Genomic DNA, 18,919 nt, shown 5'->3' with positions numbered 1-18,919 from the left:
CAGCCTCCCAAGTAGCTGGGATCACAGGTGTGCATCATCACACTTGGTTAATTTTTTTTTGTTTTTGGTAGAGATGAGGTCTTCCCACGTTGCCCAGGCTGGTCTCGAACTTTTGGACTCAAGTGATCCTCCTCAGCCTCCCAAAGTGCTGAGATTACAGGCATGAGCCACCGTGCCTGGCCAGTTTTTTTATTCAACAAGTATTTATTTAATATCTACTGTGGATCAGGCTCTATCGTAGGTGAATGGAAGGAAATGGAATGTAAACAAATGAAAAAAGACTCTTTATAGAAAGAGGTGCTTTTTAAACAATAATTACACTGTACTTAGAAAATAATCAATAAATAACTAAAAGAAAAATAATACTTCAGAAGGGAAAATTCTTTGAACTAAGCATTTTAAAATGGTAGTAGCTTTGCCGTTTAGAGAAACATCAAACCAGGCTGAAGGACTATACAATGTATGGGGAACTTCGGTACAAAGCAACACAGCCCAATTTTGTGACCGAATGCTACTCATTGTCATCTCTTTAAAAAACTCTGTGGCATTTGTACATACAATATTGTACTTAATACTTCATTAATTAGGGCCAGGCATGGTGGCTCATGCCTGTAATCCCAGCACTTTGGGAGGCGGCGGTGGGCGATCACTTGAGACCAGGCTGGGCAACATAGGGAGGGCAACATGGCAAAACCCTGTCTCAACTAAAAATACAAAAATTAGCTGGGCATGGTGGCACACGCCTGTAAGCCCAGCTACTCAGGAGGCCGAGTCACAAGACCAGGAGGCGGAGGTTGCAGTGAGCCGAGATTAAGCCACTGCATTCCAGCCTGGGTGACAGAGCAAGACCCCGTCTCAAAAAAACCCCAAAAAACCAAAAAACTTTATTGATTAGAGAGAGTTTATGATAGATGCTCGCATCTATAAATAAAGATCAATTACCACTGGAAACAAACACAGCATTTTCTTAGCTGGGAGAGACTTGGGGCATTTCACTTCCCCCAATTTAAGAGAAAAAACCAGAATGGCGCTCTGTGCAGAAAATGATTTTGAATGAATTAATTAGATACTTAATTGGGAAAATTAGCATATGGCATGTTGGAAATAAAAAATGTGTAAGTCCCCCCCTCCTTTTTAAAAAACTTCTGAGTTAACCATTGGATTCCATGTTTCAATTACTGGGAGAAGAGCATGGGGAAACTCACAACAGGAATGACAGTACAAATTCTCCCAGAACCAGCATCTGGGTTAATGAATACTCAAGGGATACCCTGGCAGTCTTTCAAGAATATCTAATGCTGGCCTTCATTAACCTCCTGAGTCCATCAGTCTACACATGCGGTCAGGGAAGGCTGTCCAGGGAGGCTGCTGGTCGTGCTCTCACCATGCTCTAGGGAGCAGTGAGGAGTGCAGGAATTGGGAAGGAAGGGCCACTTTAAATAGTTGCACTTCAAGTAAATTTGTTTCAAATCCTCTATGTGTTTTCATCAATAACGAAAAAAAGGACAACAAAAAAATACCCTTCTTAGGTCAGGCGCAGTGGCTCACACCTGTAATCTCAGCACTTTGGGAGGCTAAGGCGGGAAGATCATGAGGTCAGGGGATCGAGACCATCCTGGCTAACACGTTGAAACCCTGTCTCTACTAAAAATATAAAACATTAGCCGGGCGTGGTGGCACATGCATGTAGTCCCAGCTACTCGGGAGGCTGAGGCAGGAGAATCGCTTGAATCCAGGAGGCAGAGGTTGCAGTGAGCCAAGATCACGCCACTGCACTCCAACCTGGTGACAGAGTGAGACTCCGTCTCAAAAAAAAACAACAACAAAAAACTCTTTTTATTTTAAAAAGTATTTGAGAAGCATCTTTACAAATGTATTTTTCTAAGTCTACATTTCTCCACTGTGAGCTCACTTATCCCAGCCAAATCAAGACCTGGGGAGCCTCTGGAATGGCCAGCCCTCAGCACACAAATGGACTCAGTGCTTACAGAAGGAATGAGGCAGAAACACACGGCTCAGCGCACATATGGATTCAGTGCTTACAGAAGGAATGAGGCAGAAACACATGGCTCAGCACACATATGGATCCAGTGCTTACAGAAGGGATGAGGCAGAAACACATGGCTCAGCCCACATATGGATCCAGTGCTTACAGAAGGAATGAGGCAGAAACACACGGCTCAGCACACATATGGATTCAGTGCTTACAGAAGGAATGAGGCAGAAACACATGGCTCAGCACACATATGGATTCAGTGCTTACAGAAGGAATGAGGCAGAAACACACGGCTCAGCACACATATGGATCCAGTGCTTACAGAAGGAATGAGGCAGAAACACATGGGGATACTCCAGTAGCCCTTTTCTGATGGACTGAAACTGTCCCCTTACATGCCTTCCCCCCAGCACTCCAAATCTGGGGGAAGTGGCAATGATCAGAAATCAAATTTCGGCCAGACGCTGTGGCTCGTGCTTGTAATCCCAGCACTTCGGGAGGCTGAAGTGGGCGGATTGCTTGAGCTCAGGAGTTCAAGACCAGCTTGGCCAAAATGGTAGAACCCTGTCTTTACTGCAAATACAAAAATTAGCTGGGTGTGGTGGCTCATGCCTGTAATCCCAGCTACTCGGGAGGCTGAGGCAGGAGAATTGCTTGAACCAGGAGGTAGAGGTTGCAGTGAGCTGAGATCGTGCCACTGCACTCCAGCCTGGGCAACAGAGCAAGACTCTGTTGCAAAAAAAAAAAAAAAAGAAATCAAATTTTAATTGTGCCACTACATGAATTTTCTCTTCTGGATTTTTTTTTCTTTTCCCTCTTAACCCTTATATCTATCAAAACATTATATCTATCTATCAATCAATCAGTGTATCATGTAGATACCAACTCAGGAATGGAGTGAGGTAAAAGCATACATCTGGGCTGGCTTCTAAGTTTACAGAGGACAAGAATCGTGCCCTATGGATTCTTGTGTCTGTCCAACCTAGCACAGCGCCTGGCACATAGGCTGTTGATCTGAACTGAGAGGTGGCAACAGCATTTAGACCAGAATAGAGGTGTCGCTGAGGAAGCACCTTGAAAAGAACTCGAACATCCAATTCACCTTTGCCTAATTAACTACTTGATTTAACTGTATTCATAAATAAATTCTTCTAAAATTACAGATTCAATAATTATTAATAGCTCTGAAAGTCCACAATGCAAACCAGTCAGGAAAATTAAGCTATCAAAGCCCCATTATAGCAAAAACATCATTTAAATGTACGAATGTAATATTTGTAGTCAGGTTACAGCTGAAAAAGAAAACAGGCATTTTCTTTTTCTTTTTTTTTTTTTTCGAGATGGAATCTCACTCTGTCACCCAGGCTGGAGTGCAGTGGTGTAATCTTGGCTCACTGCAACCTCCACCTCCCAGATTCAAGCAGTTCTCCTGCCTTAGCCTCCTGAGTAGCTGAGATTACAGGCGCCCACCAACATGCCTGGCTAATTTTTGTATTTTTAGTAGAGACAGAGTTTCATCATGTTGGCCAGACTGGTCTCAAACTCCTGACCTCAGGTGATCCACCCGCCTTGGCCTCCCAAAGTGCTGGGATTATGGGTGTGAACCACCACGCCTGGCCTCTTTTTCTTATAATTTTGCTCTTCTTGATTTATACTTCATAATCCATTCCCCTGTATGATTTGAAAGCAATTTACAGAAAAAATTTTAAGGGAGTGAGAGACCAGTGATTGTAGGGAGACCCTAAGCTCATAGACAAACTTACAGACCCAGGCATTTTTCTATTTTTTTTTTTTTTTTTTTTAAGATGGAGTCTCACTCTGTCACCAAGGCTGGAGTGCAGTGGCACAATCTGGGCTCACTGCTACCTCGACCTCTCGGGTTCAAGTGATTCTCCTGCCTCAGCCTCCCAAGTAGCTGGGATTACAGGTACACACCACCACGCCTGGCTAAGACTCAGGCTTTTAATAAGAAGTTGTCACGTTAAATTTGTTACGATACATTTGACTTCTGAAATAAATGAATGCAGAGCCAAAATAAAAACTAAAATTCTTTTTCTTATTCAATAAAATTTTAGTGTACACTATGCTACTTACAGGTGTATTTTTTTCCTTCTATATTTTAGCTGAAATAGGAGGGTTGGGACATTTCAGTACATAAACGTTATAGAGAGAAGATTAAAGAGTAACAATAAATTCTGACAAGTTCCTTCCTGAGAAATAAAGAGGAGATTTAACCCTAGTGGTCAGAAGATGTAGATCCATCTTCAGTATAACTCAAAAAATGTCTTAAACCTTACCTGGTTCTGCTTCAACGTGGACACTAGTTTCTGCAATGTTATATTTTCCTCTTCCAATTCAGTATAGTCCTGAAGGAGCCGTGCCTCCCGGAACTTGTATTCTCGGATTTCATCCTTCATCCGTATTCTCTGTAGCTCCACCATCTCATTGTTCTGAAACAACAGAGTAAACAGTCAATACATAACTCTCTTATTGTAGATTTTACAAGGTATAAAGTCCTGGTAGTTAAAAAAAATAATAAAAACACCTCATGGGGTGTAAATTGTTACTGCCTTTTTTCAAATGTCAGTTTAGTGGTATCTGTCAGGAACTTAAAAGCACATATATATTACCCAGCAATTCAACATCTAAAAATCATTCTTAAGTATGTTTTCATAGAAGTAAATAAAAAGAGAAATAAATCCATGTATACGTACACAAAAAAATGGAAACAGTCTAAATGTTTGTTATTTGGGGAACACATTATCATGCATCCATTGAATGGAACATTATAAAATTATTTTAAGAAATGAGAAAGGCCGGGCGCTGTGGCTCACGCCTGTAATCCCGGCACTTTGGGAGGCCAAGGCAGGTGGATCACCTGAGGTCAGGAGTTTGAGACCAACCTGGCCAACATGGTGAAAACCCGTCTCCACTAAAAATACAAAAAAAAAAAAAAAAAAGAAAAAAAAATTAGCCGGGCGTGGTGGTGAAGGGCTCCTGTAATCCTAGCTACTCGGGAGGCTGAGGCAGGAGAGTCACTTGAACGCGGGACGTGGAGGTTGCAGTGAGCCAAGATCAAGCCACTTCACTCCAGCCTGGATGACAGAGCGAGATTCTGTCTCAAAAACAGAAAAAAAGAATAAGGAGAAACTTTATTGTACTAAAATGGAAATGTAGTCACAATATATTATTAAATGTAAAAAGCAAGTTATAGGTTAGTATGCGTATTAGGATCCCAGGTATGTTAGAAATACAGGGAACACACACATACACAGATACATGCACACTTCCATGTCAGAAAAAATATTTGTAAGAATATCCAGAAAACTGTTAATAGTGGTGATTCATAAAGGATTAGACGGGGCAAGCCACAGGGATAAGGAGAGGAGCCTATTTGATTTTATGTCCTTCTGGATCATTTCAATTTTTTTTTTAACAACAAGCTTGTATTACCAGGTCTTATGTGTAAAGTTACAGGATATAAATCAATCAATTAAGTAAAATATATAACTTTTTCCTTAAACTTATATGGCAAGTATAAGCTATGTTTTAGTTCAAAATGTATAATGACCACATAATAGATATAAACATTTATACATGTAACATATTCATAGTCATGGAAAGATGGGATATAAAACTTTTCTTTTAATTAAGGATTAATTAGATTTGTTTCTTATTCAAACAAAGAGAAATATGGGAAAAAGTATCATAGAAACCAAAAACCACATTTTCTTATGTAATACCTAGATATCCATATGGGAAAAAAATGAGTCATGATGCATTTGGCCTTCACACCATAATTTGCAGAGCCTTGATATAGTGGCAGGTAGGGCTGACAACGAATAGAAATTGCTATTGCAGCACGGATGAATCTCACTAATATATTGAATGAAATAAGCCAGATGCAAAAGATTACATACAATATGATTCTGCATGTAAAGTTCAAAAACATGCTATGTAGGTTCAATTGTCTCCCAAAAAAAACACGTTCAAGTCCTAACTCCCAGGGTCTTTACAAAGGTAAAAATTAAAATGAGGTCATTAGAGGAGGCCCAATCCGATAGGGCTGCTGTCTTTATAAAAAGGGGAAATTCAGCCACACAGAAACTGACACATACCTCTGTGTGTGGGGTGGGAAGACTATGTGCAGAAACACAGGGAAAAGATGGCCACGTGACCATGGAGGCAAAGACTGAAGTGACCCATCTACACGCCAAGGAACGTGAAGGATTGCCAGCAAACACCAGAAGACAGGAAGGAGCAAGGAAAGGTCCTTCCCTAGAGCTGCCAGAGGGAGCATGGCCCTGCCGACACCATGATTTCTGACTTCTGGCCTCCAGAACTGTGAGACGATACATTTCTGTTGTTTTAAAGCCACGCGGACTTTGTTACGGCAGCCCTAAGAAAAGAATACGTGTGCAAAACTAATCTATAGTGACAGAAGCAAATGCACTGTTATCTTTGCAGGAGGGTAGGGTGACATCTGCAAGCACTAGAAACATTTTAAAGGTCTCTCTCCTAACAGACAGCCAGCTCTGGAAGTATACCTGGTTTTCCTACATATGTTTTCAAATGTCTCTCGTCTTGCTTCACAGTCTACAGATTTTTTTTTTTTTTAAAGACATGGTCTCACTCTGTCACCCATGCTACAGTGCAGTGGCATGATCATGGCTCACTGCAGCCTTGACTTCCCAAGCTCAAGTGATTCTCCCACCTCAGCCTCCCTAAGTAGCTGGGACTACAGGTGTACACCAGCACAACTGGTTCGTTTTTGTATTTTTTGCAGAGATGGTATTTCCCTATGTTGCCCAGGCTGGTCTCAAACTCGTGAAGGCAATCCTTCTGCCTCAGCCCCCAAACTGCTGGGATTACAGGTGTGAGCCACTGTGCCCAGCCTTCTACAAATTTAATATATTTTTTTTGGTAGAGGCAGGGTCTTGCTCTGTTGCCTAGGTGCCTTAATCACTGCTCAGTGTAGCCTTGACCTCCCAGGCTTAAGTGATCCTCCCACCTCAGCCTCCTGAGTAGCTGGGCCTACTGATGCACATCATCATGCACAGCCAATTTTTAAATTTTTTGTAGAGGTGGGGTCTCGCCACGTTGCCTAAGCTGGTCTCGAATGCCTGGGCTCAATCAATCCTCCTGCTTTGGCCTCCCAAAGTGCTGGGATTCTAAGCGTGAGCCACTGCACCCGGCCCATATTCTACAGATGTCAACTATAAATAGCTCCCTTTGCCTCTGGTTTTCAGAGGCACGTTCAGTTGTCTATTTGAACATGGTGATGGTTTTTCTTCTAACTTGACTCCTGAGTACAGCTCTTTCTAGTTCTGTTTATGCATATGTGAAAACAACAAATTATAAACACATACTCTTCCATGTAAAAAATGAAAAATTCAGCTCCAAAACCACTGATGCAGTTCCAGCTAATAAAATGGGCAGACACTGTAATCTCTAAGTAGTGGCATTAGCTTAGCGTTTTCGGGAGGATAAGGGGTTGTTGACTGTGGTGTAAAGACAGATGTTAAAAAAATTATTCTGATACTTGTTCAAATGGTAAGGAAGACTTCATTCAAAACCATTGCAACTGGAGGGGAAAAAGAACGGGGTCAACTCGGAAACAGCAAGAGCAAGTGAAGATTTATAGCCAAGAACAGCATGAGGAGGTCAAAGGATGGGAAATTGTGTCCTTTTAAGGACACATCAAGGGCAGGGGAATTCTTGCTAAGCTGGCCTAACAGGACTCTTGCTAAAGGCAGTCCAAGGACTTAGACATCAAAAAGGTGGAGGATGAAGAACTTGATCAGATATCAAGGGTAATTAGATATCTAGGGTTGGGAGATGACATAGCAGAATTTCTTGCTAAGGCTGGGCTGGGCCGGCCAAAGCTGGGGGTGGAGCAAGGTTGAAGCCTGGTCCAAAAGAGACATTAGCAGAGCATCACTGAAGCTTGGTTAAGGAGAGAGTCTTTGACACCTCACAGTCATGAACTGCAGTCTGATAAGAATGAAAGCTAAGAAAGTTTGCAAGACACTTTCTTTACCTGGTGATAATATGAATATAGACCCTAACTTGGGCAGGGCCAAAGCTTTTTTGGTATCAGAAGATTTTTATCCATTCTGTATCTTATCATCATAAAAGCTCACTGGCTAGCTTGTAAGGAGTTCCCCGGAGACGTACAGATTTCATCAATTTAATGTAATATCCTATGGAATGTAATAATCAATCCTGAAGCTATACAAACTAATTGGTTGTTTTGGAAACCTGCTTTCAACCTACTATATGTAACCTCATTTATATATAAGGGGTTGGAGCTCCTTGTTATTCAGAATGCTTCTAGGCTGTCTGGCGTTTCTCACTTTAGCTCTCATTATAATAAACTGGTAACTCCTACAGAGTCATTCCACCAGCACTTTAGTAATTCACCTATGCCTACTCCACCAATTAGCCTAATCCTCCCTTTCCAGCTTCCCTCTGTTTTTATCAGTGCTGACCTCTTAAAGCAATTCTGTTATACTATAGGTCACAAGTGTCAACATAGAAGTCTTCTGAAAATAGAGTTTGCCAACTTAAAAGAACCTTACCAATGGCTTCTATGAATTTCCTAAAAACAAAAAAATTGGCTTCTCCTTCTTGCCTCTCTAAAGGAGATTATTTTAAGCAAATATGCCTGAATTTATGAAATAGTAAATACTGGTATATAATACTGTTGAAATGTGGCTTTCCCAGCTCTGGAAAGCTACTGCCCAATCATCCTTTATAAACAATAGACTCTGGGGCTGGGTGCGGTGGCTCACGCCTGTAATCCCAGCACTTTGGGAGGCCGAGGTGGGTGGATCACAAGTTCAAGAGATCAAACCATCCTGGCCAACATGGTAAAACCCTGTCTGTACTAAGAATACAAAAATTAGTTGGGCATGGTGGCATGCGCCTGTAGTCCCAGGGCGTGGGAGGCTGAAGCAGGAGAATCACCTGAACCTGGGAGGCGGAAGTTACAGTGAGCCCAGATCACACCACTGCACTCCAGCCTGGCAACAGAGCAAGACTGTCTCAAAAACAAACAAACACACAAACAACAGACTCTGACATCACAATAGATATCTGGAATAGCAAAAAAGAATTTTCTTATTTCTGCCAAGATAACTGAAAAAAGTTAGCAATGACCCAAAAAAATCATAAAATACAATTTACATACAATACCTACTTTTCTGTGGGTATGGTGCAGTGGGGAAGTGGAGGTCCCTCTGCAAGTTTCAAAAGCTTTCAAAGAAGTCACAGGATCTGGCCCTACCTCTGCCTCCAACCACTCTGCCCCTCGATCTTTGGCTCTGGCCACAGGAGCTTTCCTTCTGCTCCTCTATCCCATTGGACATGCCAGCTTGCTTCTGCCTTGAGGCTTCTTTACTCCTCTTTCCAGAACTCCCTGCCTTTAGATCAAGGGCTCTTAATCTCATATTGTGCTGTGACCCTCTTTGACAACACGCTGAAGCCTATGTACCTCTTCTCAGAATAATATTTTAAAAAGTGTAAAAGACAAAATTACAAAAAACACTGAACATGTTAAAATTACTATAATTTTTTTTTTTTGAGAGAGAGTCTTGCTCTGTAGCCCAGGCTGGAGTACAGCGGCATGATCTTGGCTCACTGCAACCTCCACCTCCCAGGTTCAAGTGATTCTTGTGCCTCAGTCTCCCAAGTAGCTGGGATTACAGGCGCCTGCTACCACACCTGGCTAATTTTTGTATTTTTACTAGAGACAGGATTTCATCGTGTTGGCCAGGCTGGTCTTGAACTTCTGACCTCAAGTGATCCACCTGCATTGGCCTCCCAAAGTGCTGGGATTACAAGTGTGAGTCACCAAGCCTGGCCAACTTATTATAATAATTTTTAAAATTATGACATAGGCTAGGCACAGTGGTTCGTGCCTATAACCCCCACACTTTGAGAGGCTGAGATGGGAGGATCACTTGAGTCCAGGAGATTGAGACCAGCCTGGGCAACATGGTGAGCCCCATCCGGAAGATTATTTTGTACAAAAAAAGAACATGCCAAAATTAACCAGGTATGGTGGTGCACACTTGTAGTCCCAGCTAGTAGGGGGCGCAGAAGTGGGAAGATTGCTTGAGCCCCAAAGGTCAAGCCTACAGTGAGCCACGATCATGCCACTACACTCCAGCCTGGGCTACAGAGTGAGACTCTGTCTCAGAAAAAAAAAAAAATTAGGAGTTGGTAGGCGACAGATAAGTATATTAATGGCCCCAATTAATCACACTTCCCTGAAGTCACAACCCATGGAATTTCCTCTCAAACTGACTGAGCTGGCCTTTGGATTTGTTTTGACCTACAGAAGACAGTGGAAGTGCTGGGGAGTTCTGAGCCTGACCCTCACGGGGCTTTGTGGCTCATGCTCTTGCTGTCTTGTAACACTGTGACTATGTGAAGAGCCCCAGGGTAGCCTGTTGGAGCCATGTGGCCCAGCCTGCAGTCAGCACCAGCTGCTGGGCATGGGAGGAAGGCCATCTTGGACTATTTGGTCCAGTGGGGCTGTCAGATGACTGCAGCCACATGAGCAATCCTGGCAAGTCCTTAAGAACCACCCAGCCGAGGCCGGGCATGGTGGCTCATGCCTGTAATCCCAGCACTTTGGGAGGCTGAGGTGGGCGGATCACGAGGTCAGGAGATCGAGATCATCCTAGCTAACACGGTGAAACCTCGTTTCTACTAAAAAATATAAAAAAGTAACTAGGTGTGGTGGCGGGCACCTGTAGCCCCAGCTACTTGGGAGGCTGAGGCAGAAGAATGGCGTGAATCCAGGAGGCGGAGCTTGCAGTGAGCCGAGATTGTGCCACTGTACTCCAGCCTGGGCGACAGAGAGACACTCCATCCCAAAAAAAAAAAAAAAAAAAAAAAAAAACAAAACCACCCAGCTGAGCACAGCCCAAATTGCTGACCAACAGAATCATGGGTTATTATTTAAAGCTCCCAAATTGTGGGTCATTGATTACCCAGTAATACATAATCAATACAGTAATACATGTGCTTCTTTATTAACACAATTAGAATCAGATCTAGTGTCACATCCAAGAAATCTCATAATTTCAAAGCAATGATAACATTTCAAGACACCTATGAAAACAGATATAATTTTAAAAAACTATACTTTCTACTGGTAACAAAGTAACAAGTGCTACTAGTACTACTGAGATTTGTTGTCTGCATTCAAATAGAAGAAAATGATAAATTTCAGTCTGAGTTGAGTGAAAATAACAATGTAATTATTTTTCTGATCCAAGTTTATAGACCTCCTGAAATCTATCCACAGACTCCCAGAACCTCAGCTGAAAAACTCTTCTGCTTTTACTTGTTATTTAAGTCTCATTTCAGATGTCATCTCCTCAGAGAAACCTTCCCTGAGCAACTAATATAAAATAGCCCCCCTCCCCCTCCACTTACCCATCAGAGTTACTTTATAGATTAGTATTTAGCATAGAGTACATACTTAGAAAATAAGTGTTGACAGAATGACACTGATTATTATTTGAAACTGGCTACTTGCATTTTATACATTTTATATTTATTACATTTCCTTTTGTATCTGAATATAATGATCCTTTTCTGCCTTGTTATCCTATGTCCCTAATACCTGGCACATTTTAGGCCCTGATGACCATGGAATGAATAATAAAACAGGTATACAAGTGGTTAATCACAAAAAAAATATTATTACATAGATGACAGCTTCCTGTGTTGTATTATTTGAGAAGGAGGCACAAAGGGAGAACAATGCACTTTGAAATAAAATACACCTAAATCTTCAAAATAACTTGACTTGTTATAATTCTTCTCCAATATATTGTCAAGTTACTTGGTTTCTGCCTTCTGTTCCTTGGGCGATACTTGGAGCACAGTGCAGAATAAGTGTAGAATGAAAAATAGTAGTGTTCCCCTAATTTGGCTATAAAGTCAAATTACAGTATTTCATTACATTCTTTTTTTGTAGAAACATATTATCTTAATTTTTTTCTTTCTTGAAAAATCTATCAACTGAGTGAATGATACATATATTGAGTTATTTTTCCTTATTTAATATGTATAAAAAAGATATCAGGAAGCCCAATGAACTGGATGCCAGTCATTTATACAAAATTGTAAAGAAAAATGTTAAGATACAAGAGATTCTGAAATGGGAATATATACATTGTAAAAAATATAACGGCTAACAATCTGGCTTATATACTCTGGGAATTAACAATAGAATCTTATGCAGTGAAACAGTAAATATCAAGAAAAGTTAAGACCACAGCAAAGCTAATGAGGATCACTAACGACGTGTGAAATAACTAATGAAAACTCCTGATGCTAATTAAGGAAAAGGAAGAACTTGGGCTGCAAGACTGGTTAAGGTGAAAGACTCACTGAGATAAACAGATACAAGGCCCAGAGGAAGAAAACCGGTCTTATTTATTTTGCTAAAAATCCTTGCTTTTTGAATTGCCAGCGATTATATTCTAGGGGCATGTTCTTTAATTCCACAATAAATTTAAAAGATTGCAACTGTTGTGTTTTGCACCACTCATCATACATTTATCTCCTACAATTTTTTTTTTCTTCCTGAGATAAGATGGTGCTGAGCTCTGCTAAAAAATTCCCATCAAGAATAACCAGAGTAAGAAAAATAATGCATGAAAGAAAGGGGAGAAAATGGCACAACAGGAGAATGCTTTAGCTTTTCACCTCCAGAGAGCTGAGTCCCAGCTCCTCAGGGGAGAGGGGATTAGCCTGAGATGGCAGGGATAGACTCACCTCATTATTTGCATTGCACCTGAGTATAGCAGCATTCTTACAGTTTAATTAGCATTAAAAAGATTTCTTTATGTAGGAATCATAAATTCCCTTCACTATTGGCAAGAAGAAATAATACAGATGAACGCTTGTCACCAAAGAGTCATATATTAAAAATAATACTGCCTTCCAGTTATAATGCTCTCAGTCTTTTATAAATTAGTTATACCCATTGTCACATTAGATATTAATAATAGCTTGGTTAGGTCGGTAACAAACCCCTGTTTACTATCTGCAAAACAGGAATCCTAATACTTAAGATTACATGATAATTGTGAGGATTTAATGATGTAACATGGTAAAATGAGCAAGGATGCTAGACATACAGATAATTTATGGTAACACAAGCAGAAGTTCACACGCAAAAGCCTAAGCAATTGATTGCCCCTGGGTGAGCCAGGGAACGCTTTATAAAGGAAGTTACCATTGGGTAGAACCTTGAAGGAAAACTAAAGGTTAACTAAATGGAGATAGAGGAGGACAGATTTTCCAGCCAGAGATAAACCTTCAAACAGAAGTAGCCTTATATCTGTGTTGAAGGCAATGCTAAAACTCTCCAGTCAGACTGAGCATTTCCTTAGAGCCCCAGAGAGCCTGGAGCAGTGATCAAAAGAAAAAGAGAAGACAAACTGAGAAAAATCTGGAAAACAGCTAGTTATTTTCTGCATATGCCTAAGTTCGGCGCTATTTTGTAGAATAAAACGTTAAATTAGTCTAGTGTCGCGAACCTCTGAAGTAGTGGGAGGAACCAAAATACAGTCAGTGCTTGGAATCTTTCAAGTTCTTAATTAGGCTGTGGTTTAGGGAACGGCGCAGTTTAGCGTGGCTGGAGCAACGTAACTCGAGACAGATTCCGCAGGAAATTCTACTTTAAACAAAGGAATCTGGGGGCCCATCAAAGACTTTTAAGAAAAGCAGCCACACGATCAGACCTATGTTTTGCTAAGTGACTCTGTTGAGAGTTGCGAGGGCGGACTTTAGCAAGAAAGGTCAAAGAGAACAAATTAAGCAGCTGCTCCAATGCCCAACATGAGAGAAGACATGAAGAATACTGCGGAGGGAAGGAAAGGGGAGACCCACTTTAGCCCAAGTGACATTGTTGGCTGCACGGCCACTATTCTCCATACCTTGGGACAAGCACATGCTTTATTTGAAAATTCCAGGGGCACAAGGCTCTGAGTTTCTCTTTTGTAGAAAACAAGAAGGCTGGGACCCCTGGATGTCAGATCCATGGGACAGGCCCAGACTTCTCAATCCTCAACCTTCTCAACACAGGTGATCTGCTCCTGTACCCACATGAGCCACTCACACCCATATCATTTGTCATGTTATCACCAATAACTGCACCTCTGATTCTTCCAACTCGGGCTCTGCAGTTCTTCCAATCAAACCACTCACTCTTCCACCTCATCAACGTTTCCTATCCTTTGATCCCCAATTTGCTCATTATCTGCAACACTGGTTCTTCACTTCTTTGATTTCACCATCATTGCATACTTACTGACTTGCAAACACATTTAATTCTGTCTCATCTCTCTCTTTTGGTCATAAAACCTAACTGTCTTCTCTATGCCTGCTCATAGCTGAGGAGAACTGGAGAAACAACAGATCTGTGCTGACTGGGGACTAGTTTCAGCTGTAACTCGTGGAGTGGAGTGGAGTGGAGTGGAGTGGAGTGGAGTGGAGTGGTAAAGTGCCCAGACTCTGAGCAAGATGTCTCCGGGTTCAGATCCTGACTTCAGTATTAACTAAATTTGGTCAAAATCACTGATACGAGTGATGGACTTGACAAAAAACAAAAAGTCCTGAATCTCTCAAATTCTAATAGGCTGTAAATACTGTCTAGTGGTCATACTACATGTTCACAGTATAGCAAGTTACTCACTTCTCTCTCTTCCTACAATCAGTCCGTCTTCCCTCCCTGAAAACCTTGCCTCATATTTCCTTAAGGGGGGAAAAAACCCCAAGGAGATATGGCTTCTATCCCCACCTTCATTTTCATTAGTTGCTTCCATTCTGCTGCAGTTTAAAGATAGTAAGTCCCAACTTAAAACAAACAAACTTTAACCTTTATATTCATATTTCCACTTCTATGGTCATGAACGTCTATTCTTTTTTTTTTTTTTTTTTTTTGAGACAGAGTCTCTCTCCGTTGCCCAGGCTGGAGTGCAGTGGCACAATCTCAGCTCACTGCAACCTCCGCCTCCTGGGTCCACGCCATTCTCCTGCCTCAGCCTCCCGAGTAGCTGGGACTACAGGCGCCCACCACCACTCCTGGCTAATTTTTGTGTATTTTTTGGTAAAGACGGGGTTTCACCATGTTAGCCAGGGTGGTCTCCATCTCCTGACCTTGTGATCCAAAGTGCTGGGATTACAGGCGTGAGCCACCGCGCCTGGCCACGAACGTCTATTCTTAAACCACATTCCTCCTCAATCCTTCCAAAGAACACTGAGCCTGGTCTCATCAAAGTCATCAACAACTTGCACGTTATCATTGGATCGGTGGCCACCTCTGTATCTTCCTCCTTCTGGGCTACTTCAATAGCATGTGCCACTTTTGGAAACACTTTCTCCTGTGGCTTCCCAGACATCTGAACTCTTACCTGCCTGGGTGCTTCTCTGCAGTCCCCTATTCTCTGCTCAACCTCTAAAGGTTGAGCCGTCCAAGTCTGTACCAAGCCCCTCCTTTTGCTGTTTCCTCACTTCCCAAAGGCAACCTCATCCAGGCCTCCAGCTTTAGATACTTACTTGTGTGCTGATGATTCTCAAATCCATGTCAGGGTTAACAAAACCCTATGCGACTTGCCCTGACCTCCTTCAAAGAGCTCAGGAGGTATCTTTCTCCCACTCATCCCTCATCCACTTTGCTCCCCTCCCTGGCCTTCTGTTGGTTGTTGAAAGACTTCAAGGTGCAGCCTGGGCAACGTGGCAAAACCCTGACTCCACAAAAAATACAAAACTTAGCTGGGCGTTGGCCGGGCGCGGTGGCTCATGCTTGTAATCCCAGCACTTTGGGAGGCCGAGGCGGGCGGATCACGAGGTCAGGAGATCGAGACCACGGTGAAACCCCTTCTCTACTAAAAGTACAAAAAATTAGCCAGGTGTGGTGGCAGGTGCCTGTAGTCCCAGCTACTCGGAGAGGCTGAGGCAGGAGAATGGCATGAACGTGGGAGGCGGAGCTTGCAGCGAGCCGAGATCGCGCCACTGCACTCCAGCCTGGGTGACAGAGCAAGACTCTGTCTCAAAAAAAAAAAAAAAAAAAAATTAGCCGGGCGTGGTGGCATGTGCCTATAGTCCCTGCTACTCGGGAGGCTGAAGTTGGAGGATCACTTGAGTCCAGGAGGTGGAGGCTACAGTGGGCCGAGACCATGTCACTGCACTCCAGCCTGGGCAACAGAGTGAGACCCTGTGTCAAAAAAAAAAAAAAAAAAAAAAAAGAAGAAGAAGACCTGAAGCTGGGTCTTGCTTTAGAGTTTTTGCAGCAGCTGTCTCCTCTGCCTGGATTTCTTTCTCCTTGTTCACATTCTTTTCACTAAGATCCTCAACCTAACTCTCATCTCCAAAAGCAGCCTTCCAAGACCATTCCTTCTACAGCAGCCACTTCGTCACACTCACATAATCTGATTTTACTGATCTGAAAAGTGTTTATCAAGATTTGATTTCCTTGTGTGTTTATTGGCTATCTTTCCCCCACTAGATCTAAGAGCTATGAAAGCATGTTGTCAGTCACGGTTTACCACTGTATCCCCAGGATCCGGAAGAGCACCCCCCACACACTCCTTGTATTCCACAGCCCAGTCTCATCACTTCCAGCCTGGACTGGATTGGTGGGGACCTGAAGAAAGCTGGCAGGCGCTGTTGGGATGAGCTTAGCTGGGCAGCCAAAAGAAGGAGGGTACAGATATATTTCATATATTTGAGTTCATAGAGTGAAAAAAAAAAAAAAGGATATCTACAAAGCAGGCCCCATATAAAATTCTCCAGTGTTTAAAAACCCTTATTGGTGACATCCATCCCATGTGTATTTATACTTTATTCTATCTCTTTAAAAAATATGCACTAAGGAAAGTATCTGACAAACTTACCCACTGTGAGGTATATACATGCCTGATACAACTTAACTCTCTTAGGGTTGGTTACAATTAATGAGGGCCAGAGAAACACATCTCTGTGGTGCCAGCCAATAACAAGCTGATGGACGCAGAAGGACTGTCTTCTGAGATTGCAATGAGACAAGCCCAGTTCTCTGTTGGGCAGTAATGTACGCATCACAAATCTTTAGGAGAGCTGCTGGCGAAGAACACAAGGTATTCAGAGCACCATGTAATCAGCATCTTCCCAGGGCAATCCAGACTTAACAACTGGGCAATAACCAGGAAAAAGTAAGTGTAGCAAGTTTGAATTGTGGCTTAAAACAAACATGTTCGGGAAGAAAAAAAGAAATGTAAAAAGATCTGTCATAGCTGGGAAAGAGTAATAAGGTAATAAAGGGGGAGCTAGTTATGATTCCAGAGCACCATCTCCCACAGTGTGTTATGCAGAGGCTAGCTCTACGGAGTGTTTCTACGAGTCACTAAAAAACAAGTTTGGGAAATATTAGGTTAAATCAAGTTACATACTTGTTTTTTTCTTCTGGATTTCTCAGAACCTTTAATATGTTAGTGTGCAGTGAGACTTTGCGAGAGCAAGACATGGTATGCACCATTTGCTAAATTGATGTTACCGCAAGACCTTTGTCCTTTTAAAAAGGCATTTTGAACAATCCAAAGGTAGCCCAAGTAGACCCCTTCGAACTGTAGAGAACTGAATGAACATCAGATTTAAATAATGGCATAAAATAAAAAGCACAGGGCTGGACGGCTGTAAAAAGGGGTGAGACAAAGATGATCAAGTCCTGATTAGCAATGAGTGAGTAAACAAGTGAAGGACTTCAGGACATGCCACCCCAAAAGCCACTTTGGCATATTAATTATTTAAAGCTGAAAGCAATGGAGAAATAGCAGATGCAGGAAAACCTTTTGACCTCCCCCTTTCTACTTAAAAACACGCCATTAAAATTTCCAGGAGAAAGGTGCCCTCCCTGTACCAGGAAGAAAAGAACATCTTTATCACCAGAGACTTGGAATTGACTCTGAAATAGATCTGTACAAACTTACTAAAATATCCCTTATCTTCCATTAGTTTCCCCCTCTATATTTTTAGTGACTTCCTCACAATTTACTGCCTCTAATCCAAACTGCTTTGTCTTATCACTTCTTCACAAATTTATCATTTCTTTGTCTAAAAGATATATAAGTTTACTACTTCTGGTCACTTCTTTGAGTCTTCATTGTCTTGTGAGGACTTTCATGTACAAGTAAAATTATAGTAAAACTTGTGTGTTTTTCTTCTGTTAATCTGTATTACAGAAGTTTAATTCTTAGGCCCAGCCAGAGACTGTAAGAAGGTAGAGGATAAATTTTTCCTCCTCTATACAAGAGTAGTAAAACTACAGTGAAACCCATACTGCATAATTTTCACTTTACATTTATTTATTTAGAGATGCAGTTTCACTCTTGTTGCCCAGGCTGGAGTGCAGTGGCATGATCTTGGCTCACTGCAACCTCCGCCTCCCAGGTTCAAGTGATTCTCCTGCTTCAGCCTCCCAAGTAGCTGGGATTACAGGCATGTGCCACCATGCCTGGCTAATTTTGTATTTTTAGTAGAGTTGGGGTTTCACCATGTTAGTCAGGCTGGTCTCGAACTCCTGACCCCGGTGATCCACCCGCCTCAGCCTCCCAAAGTGCTGGGATTACAGGCGTAAGCCACCGAGCCTGGCAATTTTCACTTTAATTCATATCCAAGCCTTGCTCTGAAGAAAGTGGCACCACGAAGGGTTAATTCTCCTACAATGAATTTGAAGCAATACAAGCATCTGTCCCATGGGATACCTGCCTCCATTAGAAGCCAAGGAGAGCCCGTCTCACAACCAGTTCACATTTCAGTGTCTCACTTCAAACATTTATCATAAGCAAAACCTTGACAGCAGCATAAAATTGGCCCGTTTATTTTAAACAGTTGAAATAAATGGTGCAAAATAAATCA

At 42.1% G+C, this 18,919-nt stretch overlaps 1 protein-coding gene across 7 annotated transcripts in view; it reads right to left on the bottom strand.

Annotated features, from left to right (window-relative positions):
• BICD1 (BICD cargo adaptor 1) overlaps nt 1–18,919 on the bottom strand; it is a 272,490-nt gene that overhangs the window by 83,761 nt on the left and 169,810 nt on the right. For all 7 annotated transcript variants that reach the window (XR_004028348.1, XM_030804954.1, XM_030804958.1 and 4 more), the window contains exon 3: nt 4,294–4,446. Coding sequence is in view for 6 of the 7 variants with exons in the window: in XM_030804954.1 (XP_030660814.1) it covers nt 4,294–4,446 (153 nt within the window). In the remaining variant the exon portion in view is untranslated. The remainder of the gene's footprint in view (nt 1–4,293; nt 4,447–18,919) is intronic.

The sequence above is a fragment of the Nomascus leucogenys genome, chromosome 23, assembly GCF_006542625.1.
Source record: "Nomascus leucogenys isolate Asia chromosome 23, Asia_NLE_v1, whole genome shotgun sequence".
Classification (NCBI taxonomy): domain Eukaryota; kingdom Metazoa; phylum Chordata; class Mammalia; order Primates; family Hylobatidae; genus Nomascus; species Nomascus leucogenys.
Note: the sequence above shows the minus strand (reverse complement) of the source record. Positions and strands in the feature narration are given on the sequence as shown.